The 17,508-nt window shown below is 44.2% G+C and overlaps 1 protein-coding gene across 4 annotated transcripts in view; it reads right to left on the minus strand.

Annotated features, from left to right (window-relative positions):
* Positions 1-770: 770 nt before the first annotated feature.
* Positions 771-17,508, minus strand: part of Armc8 (armadillo repeat containing 8) — a 94,385-nt gene continuing 77,647 nt past the window's right edge. For 3 of the 4 annotated variants that reach the window (XM_050139329.1, XM_050139328.1, XM_050139326.1), the window contains 4 exons: positions 12,055-12,150; positions 8,447-8,519; positions 6,941-7,034; positions 771-3,248 (listed from right to left, as the gene is read on the minus strand). In XM_050139329.1, coding sequence (XP_049995286.1) covers positions 3,215-3,248; positions 6,941-7,034; positions 8,447-8,519; positions 12,055-12,150 — 297 coding nt within the window. In that variant the 3' untranslated portion in view covers positions 771-3,214. The remainder of the gene's footprint in view (positions 3,249-6,940; positions 7,035-8,446; positions 8,520-12,054; positions 12,151-17,508) is intronic. The other variant, XM_050139327.1, reaches the window with a different exon arrangement.

The raw sequence follows: 17,508 nt of genomic DNA on the forward strand, positions 1-17,508 counted from the left end.
CTCCTTTAGGAGAGGTCCTGAAGAAAAACTTGACTCATGGGGTAAATGAATGAGCCCCTGCTCAGGGATCAGAGAAGACAGACCTACCCCGCTTAGAAGGCGTTGGGACCTCTCCTGCTGGGTCTCCACCAAAACCTAGAGTGGCAAAGTCCCCTTTCTCGGGCTTTGCTTATTTTCCCTAAGGAAGTAATGAAAAGGGGGGCTGGCCACCTGGTTTTCCACTTATGGTCACTTTGGGTACCCCAGAGATTCACACCACCAAAATTCTCTTTCCTTAACACCAACCTCATTGTCTTCCTTCTATGTCCTCATGCTCTGGGGCAGGTGTCCCTGGACTTCTATTTCCAGTGAGGCCTTGAACTGGGAGCTGTGGTCAGGTTTAGACTCAGAAGGCAGCACAGTACAGAAATGAGGGACACCTGTGTGTCCCTGCAGAAGGACGGCAGTTGCTCGTTTGTCATACTCAGTCTGACTTCAGCAGGTGGTGACAATGGCGTAAGAGGCTTGGGTGAAGGGGAAGACACGACACAGCAGGTTGGGAATGGGTACCCATAAAGGGTTTGCAGGCCAGGGAAAGGAGTCCTTGGACTATGCAGGTGCCTTTGAGAGCCATAACTGGCTTGAGGTACTGCTCTCCATTCTGCAATGCAAAACCACCTCGCGACCTTCGTTTACCACAGATCACAGCCTCTGAAAGCCAGTCCGCATTACCTTCTACCATTTCCTTATGCTCCAGTCATTTGGAAAACAGACTCCTTTTAAGAAGTTGCCATGATTTTTCTTGGCTTTTATTAGCATGTGTTAAAATCATATTATCCAAACACTACCAGAAGAACACATATTGTTCTGAATAAAGTGCTTAAGGAAAAAAAATGCAACTTATTAAATTGGACATTCTTTTCTAGTTTATAAATTTTGGGTTACAATCAGGGCACAAAGGAGGAACAGAATGCAGTATTAGAGCGAGAAGCTTCAGTAAGAACTTGGGTGCAGACATAAGACCATGTCCCATTTTCCCCACTTCCTTGCTGACCAAACACTGCACCTGCATAAAGCAGCAAACAGCTTTGTTTTAATAAATACATTTCCCTTCATTCAAATCAGAAAAGTTAATTATAGTAAAGCACTTTTTATGTGACCATTGCTTATACCCACAGGCAAGATCTATCCACAGAGTTCAAGGCGTCTTCAGCCCTCTCATGCTATTTGGGTTTGAGATTGTCTCAGCAACGTACTATTGGTTTCTTTCTTTGTATGTGCTGGTACTTTCTAAAACTGACGCTGTAGCATTTGTTACAAATGCTACCCAAGGGTACAGTCTCAGCACCAGAAGTAGCAATGAGCGGGCCCTCATAAGGCTTCATTCCAGTAAACTAGGTTTCCTTTGAGCTAGTTTTCCCACATTAGCACTCTAGACACCTGCACAAAACCCAAGTTCTGTGTGACAGCTTTCAAATCAGTGATGTTGGGGGGGGGGACGACAAAACAAAACAAAAACCTTGGAAATCTCTGTGTTTTGCATCTCGGGTGGTCATATGGAGAACAGGAAACATTGCATTAAATACATTTAAAAACATTCATTTGCAATAAACCAGATTTAAGTCTCCCAAGGAAGGTGTAGGCTGGTGACAGAGCAGCTTGCAGGTGAGCAACCCTATCAGGAGTGGCTGATGGGAAGGTGTGGCTCCCGGTAGTTGCATACACGCACTGCAAGCTTAGGACCACAGACCTCACACCAGTCTGCCATGCTCTGGCCTCCTTCTAATAAAAGGAAAGGAAGACTGGTTCTACCTCTGTTGAGTTCACCTTGAAGGGACCAGAAGTTAGAGCAGATGCAAAAAATAATAAAATAATGAAAATAAAAGTAAGAAGTCATCTTCAGTAATCCCGGGGAGAATCCCTTCCCTTCCCTCAACGTTTCATATTTTAGCTTCATTCAGGAAAAGACTTCCCATCTCATTCTAGCAGAGCACAACAACCAGGCATCCCCAGCTACCGTGTGGCCTCGCTGGGATGGTCAAGAAGAGGCTTTCTGGAATTAGAAGGAAGCTGCTCCTATCTTACTGTTTCTTTCTAGGATTGTTTGCAGAACAAGCTGGTCTCACAGTGAGATCCGCTGCCGCAGGAAGCACAAAGTGATCTGGCTTATTTTCAGAAGGGGGCGACCTGCTCTCCAGGTCTGTTTCTAAACCCTGCCAGATATTGCTACACTAAAGACAGGATTTAGGGGAGCTGGGAGGCTCTCGGTCCCCGTCCTGTCAAAGGCAGCCCACCTGGTCCTCCCTAGGCTTCCACTATCAGTAGTTCTATCTCCCTCTGACATTTCAAAACCCTAGTGACTGTGGCCTCACTTCTCCAACCCACTGTCCTTCTGACTTGGAAGCCTGAGAGCTTATCAAATTAGGCTGAGAAAAACCAAAACAAGAACAAAAAACTGTACCTGCTAATATTAACGGCAGTAAGAGGCTAGCTTACTATCTGCACAGCACCATGTACAGCGCCTGTTATTCAGGCGAACTGTAGCCAACTTTTTCTTTGTCTTTTTTTCTTTTTTGTTTGTTTTTATAAAGAAAATCTATGTAAGTTGAGGTTCAGAAATGCATATATTTTTTTACTTACAAATATTCATCTGACCAAAATTCAACATAACTTTTATGGAACACTAAACAATTGTTTTGCTTTTAAAATAACATTTCATTCAAACTGTATATAATTCAGTAAAGTTTTTTTTTTATACAGCAAGCAATGCTTAAACCCTGGAAAATCTGTAGAAAAGAGATTTTCACACAAAATAAGAAAAGAAAAATCTGAGGTATCCTTCACCCACACAGCCATTCAAACTCTCATGTACACACACACGTGCACACATACACATTCAGACACACACACAGACACACACACCATTCTTGCTCACAAAGTGGCTGCAGCATAGGCAAAAAATTGTAGGTCCAAAGGAAAATGATTGATTGTTCTAATAAAGAGTCCAGGTAGCTCAGAAACAAAACAAAACAAAACACAATAATCCTCTGAGGAAATTACTACCTCAAAAAAATGTTCTCAAGATGAATTTGAGATCTAAGCCTACTAAACTGCTTTGCAAAACAGCTCCCTGCAGTCCAAGGTGACGTGTGCAAATAGAAGGAGTCAAATGAGGCTAGCTCCTGCACTTCCTTAAAGAAAGGTGGGGGTGCTCGCAGGTGCCCGGGCTCTCCCGTCATGCCAGGTACTGCTGCAGCGCCGTCTTTGCCCTGAAATCACAAAGTTCCCGTTAGCCACCATCTCACAACTGTAACTGAGGAGAATCTCTTCATGACTAATGGTAGTTAGGAGGGAGCTGGGCTGAGCCCAGCTGAGCACCTACCTTATGGGGTCAGCGTGGTCTGCAAGAGCTAGTTCCAGGATAGCTAGGGCTGTTACACAGAGATAACAGCTATCATCAGCAGACATTTCCCTGGGGTTCTCTTAAGTCTGGAATCCTGACTTGTTCTTACTGCTGTGTGCATGTTATGCAGCAATGCCTAGGTCTAGGGGAGGACACTGGGAAGCTGACAAAAGGGGAAGGTGCTAAGGTACCTGAAAGGGGGCCAAGAGCCTGTCAGGTGAAGTCCTGGTTCAAAGGCCTCAGGACTATGAAGGTTAAAGTTTGGCAGACTACAAAGAAGATAAAACTGTGGGGTTAGGCAGTCTGTCTTTAGAAATGGTCTCCCTGCCTAGCTTAAAAGAAAAAGCCAAAACTAGTAGTTGCTATTAGCTGATCAAAGTGGTACTAATAGCCTAGGCCAATGATAAAGTGGACTCAATTGCAGCTACTACTATAAAGTCAAAGGTAGAGTCTTACGAGTTTTTTTTTTTAATTTGTTTTTTATTTTTATTTTATTTTTTTCGAGACAGGATTTCTCTGTGTAACAGTTCTATCTATCCTGGAACTAGCTCTTGTAGACCACGCTGGCCTCGAACTCACAGAGATCTGCCTGTCTCTACCTCCTGAATGCTGGGATTAAAGGCATGCGACAGCATTGCCCGACAGTTTTTGTTTGTTTTTCCATGTGTGTTTGACACAAAGTCACTGTCTCTGGAGTCTTAGTTGGCCTAGAACTTACTATGTAGCCTGTTCTGGCCTTGAACTGGCAATGATCCTCCTGTGCATGCCCCTACCCCCAGTGCTGAGATTACATGCAAAGTTCAAGAATTACCTTGTTTAGTTGACAGACTTTAATGTGCCAGGTCATCCTGTACACATAGTCTATAAAACTATTAATTCAGCCCATGTGGTGGTGTGTATTTGTAACAGCACTAGAGACATGAGCAGAAGGATCATGAGTTCCAGGGCAGCCTGTGCTACAGGGTGAGACACTGATCTCTCACCAAAATGACAAGGGAACCTGCTGCTTCAACTGTCAGATCTTTCTAGACCTAGTAGGCTGTTTGATTCCTAGGGGGCTCCAGAGAGTGTGCTCATTGTGTTTAGACTTCCTGTTATCTAAGGAGTCTTTCAGGACAGACAGGTTGAGTAGCTCACTCCTTTTTTCTTCCCAAAGGCAGGTTCTTGCCATGTAAATCAGCTTGCACTGCAGCAAGGCTGATCTCAAATTCACGGTCCTCTTCTCAGCTTCCTGGGTGCTGAGGTCACAGGTGAGCACCCTAACCTCAGATAGCTACCTTTTCTTTTTAAAAGGGGTTTGCGTGTACAACGTGGAAACCCAAAACATATGCCATACAAATTTGGAGACACAGCACCAGACTGGCCTAAAGCAATACAGGCCAGAACCCACACCTATCCCAGTTCATGTTCATCAAGTCCGTTTTTGAACTTGAGATTCCCCTAAAGACAATTTTAAGTAGGTTTTCTCTTCCAAGCAAATCTGAGCAAAACGCCCAATTAGCAGCCTGGCTCTCAGCCAGCAGCCATGGAGGGAAGGCAGAGACTCCAACCTGCAGCTGACCTCACTTACATTTGGTTCTCTGCTCATCTGATTGGCACCCGGGGCTACAAATTACTCAGACTTCTCTAACTTACAGGACAATCAGGGAGGCAGAAGCCCAGTCTCCTCTGTATGCTTTGGGAGTTTAGAATCACTAGACAAACTAATAACTAAGACAACATGAATATTCTACAGGTACTATGGGAGCAGAGAAGGTGCTGGCATGGTCGCTGAGGGAGTTCGGAAGAAGAATAACTGTCACTGGGCATGTCTCCCCTTTGCTTGCCTATCTGCCTACCCTACTAGTTGTTCCTTCTGCTCTCTGCTGGAATTTTCTCACCTGCCATAAATGGCGACAGGTCTTGGATCTCAGTTCTTAGCACTTCCCTTTCATCTTGTTCTTAACTCTCTCCTTCAATGACTTTCTCCAGCTCCATCTGAACACATTCAAATCTACCCCAGTCACATTTCCCTGAGTCTACAGTTGGCATATCCAGGCAGGAATTCAATCCCGTCTATCCACCTAATTGCCCATGTCCATGTCAGCGTGGTGCCCTCTACCTCCTTGTTCAGGGTCAAACCCAGACACCTTCCTTTGCTCTTGTTCTAAGACTTCATGTTCTGCAGACTTGTTCTTGTCTCCTTCCCTCAAGGCTCTCTAAAAGCTGAAGTCCTTATTACCACAGGGTCCTTCCTCGGAGCCTCCTGAAGAGCCTGGAAGGCTCTCAGAGATCTGTTGGGTTTGGCCCCCCTCCCTGTGATCATTCCCCTTCATGACTCTATTGCTCTTCTTGTATATCTGCCATTCAGGATATGAAATTCTCCCCTGTACCTCATGGCCTTTCGACTAACTGGGCTCCCTGCCTGGAATATTCTCCCTCTAAATTGTGTATAGCACTTTTCAACCAGGCCTATGATGAGCCACCACACCCTCAGGCACCTTTTCTAACTATATGATATGAGAGAAATGTTACTTATTCTTTATGTCCCCTGCCATCACTGGATATATATCTATTTGTTCATAGTATCTGGCTTTTGTACTAGGATCTAAGTTGCACATGAACAAGGACTTATTCACCCCTTTTATAATTTATACCTAACAGTGAAGTTACTGGAATATAGAGTGGGTAATTTTTGAAAACACTGAACAATAGAGACATGAAGGGGAGACACCTAAGGTGGCAAATCACATGGGACAGAATGTGTAATACCTGAAGGAATGACGACGTTATGGGGTGGGCACGAGATAGGTATGGGTGTGAAAGGCAGAAAGCACGAGGGCTTCTGAACTATCTCAGCATGCAGAGAGTAAGAACAGATGTTCCTAGCTGTTCACTCTCACAAGTGAGGCTGTTATAAGGGAGTATAGGAAAAGCATCTTTTGGTGGGTGGCTGGGACAGGAACAGCATCTCTTAGTTGGCTGGATTTCTGTTTCTCTTAACCCCTCCCAGGAATGGTGAGCTCCTTGAGACTGAGGCCCCTGTTGCAATGGCATAAGGCAGAGCTCAGTGAAGCTCTGAGCCAATGAGTGTTTCACTGTTAGTCTCTGTACTTCCCTAAAGAAGCCACATGCATTTCTACTGTAATAGTCAAAGGAATGTAGGGAGTCACCACTGGACCCTCTTCAGATAACCACTAAGATGGCTCAAACTCATGTTCTTCCTGAATAAGATGAGTGTTTACGTCTCAACTGTCTCCGCTGGATAAAGGTGTTTGCTGTTAAGCATGACGACAGGAGTTTGACCACCATCTCTACACCCACATGATGGAAGAAGAGACCCAAACAAGTTGTCCTCTGACTGCCACATATGTGCCATGGCACACCCGCACACACAACCATAGTATGTATATAAATAAATGTAAAAAAATCAAATGTCACTGCTAGTTCACAGTTAAAAATGAAATACAACAACCCAAAATATCAAAAGGCTGGCTGACTGGGTTACTAAAAAAGCTCAAGCCTTTCACAAAAGAACTGAGGGGGGCCCAAAGCAAGGCCCTTTATGTCAATACTCACTTGTCACAAAGGTTTGAGTCTGGCGACTGACTCAGTTTGTGTAGAATATCTACAATGCCCATGTCTCGTAATTTATCCTGGCGCTCCTGGGAACCTAAAAGATTGAAACTACTAGGTTACTGGACATGGTGCAGGCCACCGCTCTCCTCCAGCTTCACCAGAGTCACTCACTCCAACCCTTCTGTCCCCTGCCTCCCCCATGGAGCTGGAGTCCTTCACGCCAAAACTTTCTCACAGCCTCCTACCTGGCTTCTCTGCCTCCTGAACCCCACTTCCATCAACTCCACCCTGGGTTCTGCTGATAATTCCTTTTTTAAAAAAAATAAATATTTATTTATTTAGCCTGCATGCGTGCACACACCCCAGAAGAGGGCACCAGATCTCATTATAGATGGTTATGAGATACCATGTGGTTGCCGGGAACTGAACTCAGGACCTCTGGAAGAGCAGCCAGTGCTCTTAACCTCTGAGCCATCTCTCCAGCCCGACAAGTTAATTCTCGCATGGACTCGGAGTCAGTCACATTCTTCCCTTTACAAGACCCTGTGCCACTAGGAAGCAGCTTTTAAGGACAAGCCAACAGTCTCTAGCATGCCTTGGCCCTCCTTTTCCACTCCTTGCTGCCTCTGTGATAGCACACATGACATTTCTAATCTCATACTGCTCTGACTTCCAATTAGACTACTACTAGCCTGAAGCCTGGCTTTGGTGTCCTGGGTCACATACAACTCTTAGTATCAAGGCCTGTGGGTTAAATCTGGTTTTGCTTCCTTGTTCTGAATGCAAAGTACATGAAGCTCCCTGGAGTTTCTTCCCCACTAAACAGCCTAGTGACTTGTTCATGCACCACCCTCTCTACACCCAGTGACCCAGACTCTCTAGGGCCAGGTTCCAGAAACCATACTCATAGGCTTTCCCAGCTGACTTTAATGTAGCCAACCTGGAGCTGAGATGCTCTCTGCAGTCTGACTCCTGCCTTGGTTACAGAAAGAGAAACCCAGGAAGCACAAAGAACCATCCATTCCTAGAGCCTGCTTCTGATTTAAACTGGCTTGGCGCAAAAACGGATTATGCAGCTTAGGTGAAAACCTTTCACTCAAGAAGGTTCATCATCAAGAAGGTCCCTGCACCGCCTCGCCATGGCCCTCAGGGACATTATGTTGTTTGGATAGTCTCTAAATATGCATCCTCAGCACAGGATGAAAGGCCCAACATGGGATCATCTTCCCTCTCACCTTCTTCTAAGGCAACTCAGTGCCCTCTTCACCAGTTCTCTCAAAGGTGGGGACTAGTGCTCCCTTCTCATACTTACCCTGTAATCTAGTACCAGGGTAGCCTGAAGTGTGGGGGTGGGGCCACATCTTAGGTTAATACTATTGATTCTCACAGCAAGCTGTTTCTGTGATATTAGGAACCAGCTAGGCCAAGTGTGTGGGGTTTCTGCTTTCCCTGTGTAAACATTTCCTTCCAAAATTTTCTTTGGGACAAACCTCACCAATATCTTACCTTCCTCTTCATTCCATATGAGGTTTGATATACAAAACATAGCGGCAAGCTGCAGTTTGACATGTGAGTGACCCTAGTGATGTAGAAAAGGAATAAAAATCAAGATGGGGTAATTTCACAGCACATCATTTTTCTCGTGATAGGTAATTCTGAGTCATAGGCCACAAACCTGAGGAGCTATAAAGTTAACATTAAAGAGGGTAAAGGTCAGGCTAAAAGCATAGGAAGTGGTGGGAAATCTCATCAACTGAAGAGTGCAACCCTTGCCAAAAGATGAAAATTTAAAAATCATCCAGCATGTGCCCAGAAACAAAGGTACCTAACAGCTCTATGTGTCGACTTGCCTGTGCTCTCTCTCTCTCTTAAGTTACTGGCAGCAAGGACCTGGGCACCTAACATGTCTATGCTCTCAGACAGCCCATTCTCTCAGTCACTGCAGTGATGGACTGATGCAGACTTCATATTAGTTCTTCAGCTACTATCCTGCTCAAGTAGTCCAGTTAAATTCCTCTGGGATAGGAAATGAAGCTGTGGTCAGGAGGTTCATGAACAATCAGATTTAAGCACACTTTATAGTTTATTCTCTTTAATCCCAGCACTTGGAAGGCAGAGGCAGGCAGATCTCTGTGAGTTTGAGAACAGCCTGGTCTACAAAGTGAGTTCCAGGACAGCCAAGGTTACACAGAGAAAACCTATCTCAAAAATCAAAAAACAAACAAACAAGGGCCTTAAATAATTAATGTACATCCGAAAACCAATTGCATGGTATGCTTAAGGATTTCTGAAAGGCTAAGGTGGACTTCACTGCAGGCAGGACTACAGATTTACCAAAACAAAAACAAACAAATAAAAAACCCAAAGAACTAGGCCTGGCTTCCTCCACCAGAAATTTTGATGGTTCTTCTTTTGCCTGTCAGCGGGTTTAAAGACATACTCAGTGATTCTCAGTGTGGGCTCATTAAGCCAGAAGAGAATAAACTTGTCATCTGCTTCCAGCCTCTAGCTAACAATAAGTAAACTGAAGAAATGGACTTACAGCATTTACTACTAAGGAATTAATTTGGCACTCATTCAATAACAAGGGAAGCTGGAGTGCTAGGAACTTAGCTTAGGTGAATATACACAGACAATCTCTTCTAAAGGGGCAACATTCAAACAGAGAGTTAAAGAGAAGGAAGGAGCTAGATGTATAAAAATCACAGGGCTATAGCTCCAAACAGAAAACTTCTTGAGGGGATCTGATGGGTGCACATTCAAAGAGTTTGTAGGCTAGAGTAGGGACTGCGGGTTCCATTCTGAATCTAGAGGAAATCCCTGAAGATTTACAAGAGACAAGATTAGACTTACATTTTTAGAGCATCACTTTGGTTGGGGAAATTGGAGTATAGTTCTAAGGCTACCTCTATCATGAAGGCAATCAAACAGAAGAGGCAAGCGCTTGGACACCAGTAGAGGCAGCAGCGAAAGGAAGATGTGAACAGATTCAAAACTGGTTTTGAGAAAGGGTTCGCAGGACATGCTAATCTAGACAACCGTTTGGACAGGGCTGGAGAAATCAGAGTAGCATCTGATTTGAGCACTGCAGGAGATGGCAGAGGGGGAGACATGTAAGTTTAGGAGAGATCGACTTATAAACAGTCCAAAAGGCTGTCGGACAGCACAAAAGAAGATGTTGAGTAGGCAGGAGGGTACCAAGTCCAGAGTCCTCCATTCATATACAGGAATCACTTAAAAATCTGGGTAACTAAGACATATCCCTGACTTTTTTATTAGATGAGAATCTTGGGAGGGCAAGGATAAGGCAAGCTGTGAAGCTCCTTAGAGGGCTCTCTACTGTGCAAACAAAGCTAGGGACAAGCAGCCGCAGGAGAGCAGACAGGAGAGGGGACCATCTGGGGTATGGTGTCAGGGAAGCCAAGAGGAAGAGATGTTTCCAGGAGGAAACAGCTGTGTTCATGTCAGCTCTCAGTAGAGAGCACAAGGAAGGAAAAGAACTCTCAGATTGGGCATCGCAGAGGTCATGGTGACCTTCACTGGAATCGCTGGAGTTGAGTGATGAGGATGAAGCCGGATTAAGTAGGTTAAAGTCAATGCGGAGGCAAGAAAGGAGTGAGAATATGCAGAGATGCTTTTAGAAAAGGGGGGTTTTGAATAGCAGTAGGGACACTGGTGTACAAAGACGGTGAAGTTAGGCTCCATCCTTCCAGTGCTGCAGAATGAGCCCAGGGCATGTGCACTGGCGATGGTCTACCACTAAGGGAACTTTCAAAACACAAGACACTATGTGGTAATTGAAAGACAAGGGATTTACCAGTTTAAGAATAGGTTTTAAATCAACAACCACTGAGTAGGTATTAGACCAGGTGCTATGGAGGTGCAGATATAAAAGGGTGCACATAACAACTCAATCCTCACTCTGACAGAGACAGTAGAAACCCAGAGCTGTATCACTAATGGACTGAGCTGCTCTGAAGAAAACAATGCTACAACACTTGCACAAGAGGGGGCCCCGAGACGAAGTATCAGTTCAGCTCAGATCTGAAGGGTGAGGAGGTGGGTAGAGAAGTGTCCCAGGTGGACAAGTCAGAACAGATAAAGGACCCGAGGTAGGAAGGAATGTGACTTCATTTAGGAGCTAGAGGATAGCCATGTAGTAAACAACAGGAGGCGGACTCAAAGGAGCTGGGAGTTGGGGGTGTCAGGGCATGTGGATCTCATCTTCTGTACAATAAAGAATAAGGCGACAGGAAGCAAAGGGGACTGGAGAGTTAAGTTTAAAAAGATCAAGCAAAAGTATGAACCTATTCTGGGGAAAAGGGAGGCACAGCTTACTAGGAAATGCATGAAGGGCACAAGATGATTTGTAAACATGAATTCCCCCCAGCTCATTTCTGCAATTAATAACTATGAAATGCGCAGCAAAGGGAAGACAGCTTTGCTGGAGGAAGGATGGGGGAGATGTCCCTCATGGTTGGAATGTTATGGTGAAAATGAACAAAATCAAAGAAGATGGAGGCGCTGAACATCAGATTTTGGTGCTAAACTGACAGTGTCCCATGATGACCACATGACATAGCAGTAGGTGGCAAGGCATGTTTAAAAGTAAACATGTCGCCAGGCGGTGGTGGCGCACGCCTTTAATTCCAGCACTCGGGAGGCAGAGGCAGGCAGATCTCTGTGAGTTTGAGGCCAGCCTGGTCTACAAGAGCTAGTTTCAGGACAGGCTCCAAAGCTACAGAGAAACCCTGTCTCAAAAAACCAAAAAAAAAAAAAAAAAAAAAAAAAAAAGTAAGCATAGAAGTAAGGTACCAGCTGTCTAGAGGACTCACCCACCATGAGATTGAGAGACCTGAGGGAGACAGGACTGAGAACCAGGAGCTCAAGTCTTCAGTTAGAGGGAGGTGGTGGGCAGACAACCAGGGTGGGAGCTGGGTGGTAGTACTAACAGTACCCACAGCACATTTTTAGAAGCTCGGCTTGCTTTTTCTATTTTGGGATAAAATTCTCTGACTCTGTTAGAGTAGTGAGCATTCTTCTACAGTTTGTTTTCAGCTACAATGCTAGAGCCCTTGTCTTCTAATTCTGTAGCCAGGAAGACTAAGGCTTACCATATAATATTTGATTTTCTGTAGGATGTCATCATTGGTCATAATAAGTTCTTTTGCTGTTGTTCCATCTGCTATGTTGGCTAGGATGCACAGTGTCTGGAAAAGAATAAAGAATGGGGATCAAAAAAGCTCCCTCAGGGAACTAGAGAGATGGCTTAGTGGTTAAGAACACATGTTGCTTTTGCAGAGGAACCAAGTCTGGTTCCCAGCATCCACATGATAGCTCACAACCACCCATAACTTCAGTTCCAGGGGATCCAATGCCCTCTTCTGGTTTCTGTGGGCACCAGGTACACACACAGTGTGCAAACACAGATTCAGGTAAAACATACACATAAAGTAAAATTTAAAAATGAAGATTCCGGAAAATCATGGGGAATTTCTCATCTGAAGGTGTACAGCTTCTCATGGGTTCTATCATGAACGCACTGATTCTCACCTCCTGTCATTACTGTCAACCGCAGTAACCATGTCCAAGAGAAAACCTATGCTATACAAACAAGGATTCAAACACTTCGGTCATTTCTTACTGGGCTTTCAGCCATAGTGATGTAAAGGCTGCTGCATCACCACATTAAAGTTATCTTTTCTTAAAAATGTGCTTCCTGTCCATGGCCCAGCAGCAGCTAAGATCTGAGCTGATATCTGTGGCTCCCATTACCACTGAGAGCTGTGAGGATGCCAGGGGTCTAAACAGACATCTGAGACCATGTTGGTATCTGAGGGCCTTGCTGCCGCAGAGCCATACTGATCTAGGTGGCTTATGCTGCCACTGATGGTGATGTCCGGGCCCAAGCTGCTGGCCATGTCTGGGTCCATGTTCTTACTACAGCTGGGGTCTGTGATGTTCATGACCCGTGTTGCCACAGGGGGTCATAAAAACCATGCATGTTGAAATCCAAGGGTAATGCTGGCCTGGATCTGATGGCACGAGCCCAGGAGAGCTGGCTCTACCCCTTACCTAAGGGCAGCCCCAGTGGCCCAGACCACACCCTGGGCCTTGAGTTGGCCCCATCGATGGCCTGCTGGAGTGTGTAGAGGGACTGGTCCTGCAGAATGATAACCACAGGATCCCTGACTCAGGGAGATGACAGGACATCCAAGAGGAGTCTGGGTGAGTGCTCAGTGATGACGGTGTGACAGAGGCCTTTACCAGACCACCACCTCATTGCAACTAACACTTTGTGGGTGGGGCTGATTGCAAAAAAGGTATACGGTGTGACACACCGCGACACCCAAAGCTACTAGGATGAATGAAGAGGTGTTGGAAAGACGGAGGCGCAAGGTGGGTTATTTCACTTGTTTTGTTTTCAATTTATGTTTTAGAGTTTGAGGAGTTTCTTGGGGGGGGGGGAGATACTGCACAGGAAGGGGGGATATAGAGGGACTGGGAGGTGAGTGAGACTGGGGGAGCATGATGTGAAGTCCCAAAGAATCAATAAAGAATTACGTTATAATTTTTTTTTTTAAAGTGGTTCCTGGGTAGGAGGAGTGTAAATTAGAGGTTGACTAGCATACGAAGAACCTGGTTAAATCCTGGCACCATCGAACTCCTACCACTAAAACAACCAATTTTAAAACTCATTTCCAAGAGAAACTCCTGTGACTGGCCCCATCTTATTCAGTGATGCAGCCTCTTTGCTGGAAGTTTCTTAGGAGCTGCAACTTCCCTCCCTTCCTTAGGCCTCTCACTGTAACTTGCTTCCAAGCTTGGTCCAAGCTGGCCTGATGAGGAGACTGGAGGGAGCCTATGCCAGCCGGTGGGACAATATATCTTGACAGGGCACTGGCAACTCAAGCTTCTATCCAGTAGAAGAGACTGCTCTTACCAGATGCTCCACTCCTGCCATCAGTATTAAGGTAAAGGACTTTGGCAGGAAAATCAAGACAAGGCCAGGTGGAACCCACCATGGGTCCGTCCTCTGCAGGGCATCCAGGTGAGGTGGGAATAAGGCACACACACTCTGACTTTGACACTGTTACATAAACAACTATACTTCACGGAAGCAAAAGGAACCAAGAAAACAAAGGTTGTTGGGTACAATGCAGGCAGGGGCAGCTTCTGGGAGGAAGCAACATGAACCTGAAGCCCAAGAATCAAAGTCAGGTATGAGAGCTGAGGATGGGGCATAGACACAACTTCCTCCAGTCTACACCTTTCTACTGTAGACTTAGGTGAACTAAGACAAGGAAGAAACTATTTTCTTACCCAGGTCCAAGACCTCAAATGCCCTAAGGGACCGGCCTGTGGCTTTATTTCACTCTGCTTAACACACGTCTATGACTAGATTACTAGGGAGTAAGATCTGAGGTATGAACCAAAGGCTGCCTCTGGGACATAAGAGACACAAGATACAACTTGTATAATCCGGATCATCAAGTGCAGAGTGATGGCTTGTGGAAGATGTGCTGGTATGGGACAAACTATTAGATAGTATCCTACGAAGATCAGTAATGATGGATTTGTACTTAAAAACATCTTTCCTTCTTATAAAAAAATGACTAGTGTGTGAATGCCAGCGGACAGCTGTGTGCCGTCAGTTCTCCCCTTCTGCCTTTATGTGGATTCTGGAGATCAAACTCGGACTGTCAGATCTGTGAGGCAAATACCTTTACCCACGAGACAGTCTCACAGGCCTCACTGATATGTGTGCATGTGTTTGTGTTTCATATGCAGAGAGGAGAGATATGTATCTAAGGCTGACCTCAAACTTGCAGCCATATTCCTGCCTCAACCTTCCAAGCGTTGAGATTAGAGGCAGCTTGGATCTGTACTCTTTTTAGTTTAACTCACAGGGGTAATAAATTAGGAAACAGGTTGTTAACAACTGGCTTCAAGGGATTCAAGTTTGGAACCATAGGAGCAACAGCTGTTCTACCCACATTCTGGTCTCAGTTCAACCAACAGGACAGGGTTATTGCATATAAAAAATAATGAGTGTCCAATCCTTTCTTTTCTCTCTCTCATTTACTTACTTTTTTTTTGGCTTTTCGAGACAGGGTTTCCCTGTTTAATAGTCCAAGCTGTCCTGGAACTGTTCTATCGATCAGTTTGGCCTCGAACTAACAGAGAACTGCCTGTCTCTGCCTCCAGAGTACTGGGATTAAAGGCGTGCGCCACCACAGCCTGGCTTCTTTCCTCTTCTATTACTCGAGTCTTCCCATCCGGATCTGTTACACCGCACTCATCAATGCAGGCACACTGAAATCAGCTGGGAAACACATTCCTTCCTTCCACTTCAGCTTTTCCTTTGTGTTGATTACAGAATGATTTTACAAGCCCTACAAGGTAATACTCCTTAGTGCTAGGTAGTCAATCCTTCCTTAAAGAAGACAAAGCCAAAATGCCAAGAGCAAGGTCAAGCAATGCATAGGGAGGTAGAGGGAGAAGGGAAAAGGGAAGAATACAGAAAAACCATAGATTGGTTCTCTTGTGTTCTTGTTTCCCCATTTCTTCCCAGAAAGGCTCAGTACTGAGCTGGCCAGAGCAGCCTAATAAGAAATAATGGAAGTGAGGGACTAGGAATGAGAATTTTAAATATTCTCAGGGAAAGGAAGAAATGCAAACATGTTACGCCTTGCCTTGAAAGAACTGCCCCTCTCTTACCTACTAAAGAATATAAAGAAGAATTCAGTAAGATAGATGAGGAACTGATTTTTTGGAGGTTCAGAATAGATCCATGATCCTCAAAAAACCTTACCATAAATACTTCTATGGACACAAGAAACCAAAGACATTCAATTAGTTCTTGAGCTAAGCCAGTTCAACATATGAACTAGGCAGCGGACAGATAAAAGCTACAGACACACACATGCATGCCCATACACAAGCATGCACATCCATACACGCACACACACACAAGTACGCACACACACATAAATACACATGTACACATGCGCACAACACTTGTGCATGCATAATCCACTAGCATCAACAACTGAAGATCAACACTAGAAAGCAGAGGTTGGCAAATCATGGCCTGTGAGCCAATCCAACACCTTGTCTAGAGAACAGAAAAACAGTAAAAATGCAACTGAAAACAATTTTTGAAAGATCAATTAAACTGTTCTAGCTAGACTCATCTGTAAGAAAGGCATGGCAACACACGGGACAAGAGAGGAAACAGGCATGGTGGTTTCAATCCTAGTACTTGGGAAACCGAGACAGGAGGACTGCCAAGAGTTTGAGGCCACTCAGGGCTACAAGGGAAGTTCTAAGCCAGTCTAAAGTAGAGTAAGACACTGTCTTACCCTTTTCCCCAAAAGAGAGGGCGACACTATGGAACACTGCCTGTTTATAAAAGGCAACACGAGAGTGCAACTTCATGGCAATAATCTGAAATCTTAGATGAAGTGAAAAATTCCTTGAAAGGCTTATAACACTGTAAGAAGAAACAGCTTTGTAAGAGAATGGGAAAAACACAGGGGCCAAAGGGCAAATGTTCCACTAAGACACAAGAAAGAAATAGCATCAGTTCTCCAAAAATTCTTCTCCACCTCATCCCCAAAGCCAGCACTCTCCTATAACCAAACAAGATGAAACATTACAAGAGAGGATTCTTGAGGTCCCACACTTACACAGATGTGGAGTATGCCTTCCCATAGTTCAGTCAGGGGAGCCCATCACCACAAGTAAAGAAAAATACAAAATAACCAAGTGTTTTGAATCTTTGAAACCAAGAAACAGACCCATCACATTCATCAGACTTAAAAAAACGTTTCTCCCACTGGTGGTGGTGCACACCTTTAATCTCAGCACTTGGAAGGCAGATCTCTGAGTTCAAGGCCAGTCTGGTCTACAGATTGAGTTCAGAACACCCAGAACTACAGAGAAACCTTGTCTTGAAAAAGCAAACAAAAGTTTTTTTTTTTTGTTTTTACAATAAGTGCAGAAAAAGTGACTGGAAAAAAAACCCAGTATCTATTCATTGATAAGTATTCAATGAACTATATAAAATATTTCTTAATAAAGAGGATCTGTCAGAAACCTACACTTCTCATAGTCTATAGTGAAAGAGAATGTTTTCTTCTAATACTGGGAACAAGGCAAATATGTCCACTCTTACTAGTTCCTATACATCCATTATACTGGGCACTCAAGGTAAACAACAAAACAAAAACAATATATGTTAAGCTGTTTTCATTCACAGATAGAAAATTCTGAGTAACTTACAAAAACGTTTTAAGAGTAAACAATGAAAAAAATCAATGTTCAAAAATTGCCCATATAATAGCAATGAGTATTTTTATCTTACTAGAAATAAAGATTTTTAAAAATGCCATTCAAAATTGCTACTTTAATGGTCACATCTTAAAATTTTCTATTGTATTTTAAAAGTTTTATAATTTTACTCTTTATAAAAGACCTATGAAAACATTTTTATCAAAGGTGTAAGATAAGGTTCAAACTTAATTTTTTGGCTTAAAAAAATGACACCCTTTCCCTACTGAATC

This window comes from Alexandromys fortis, unplaced genomic scaffold (genome assembly GCF_014885135.2).
Source record: "Alexandromys fortis isolate MF-2015 unplaced genomic scaffold, M_Fortis_MF-2015_v1.1 scaffold_36, whole genome shotgun sequence".
Taxonomy (NCBI): Eukaryota; Metazoa; Chordata; class Mammalia; order Rodentia; family Cricetidae; genus Alexandromys; species Alexandromys fortis.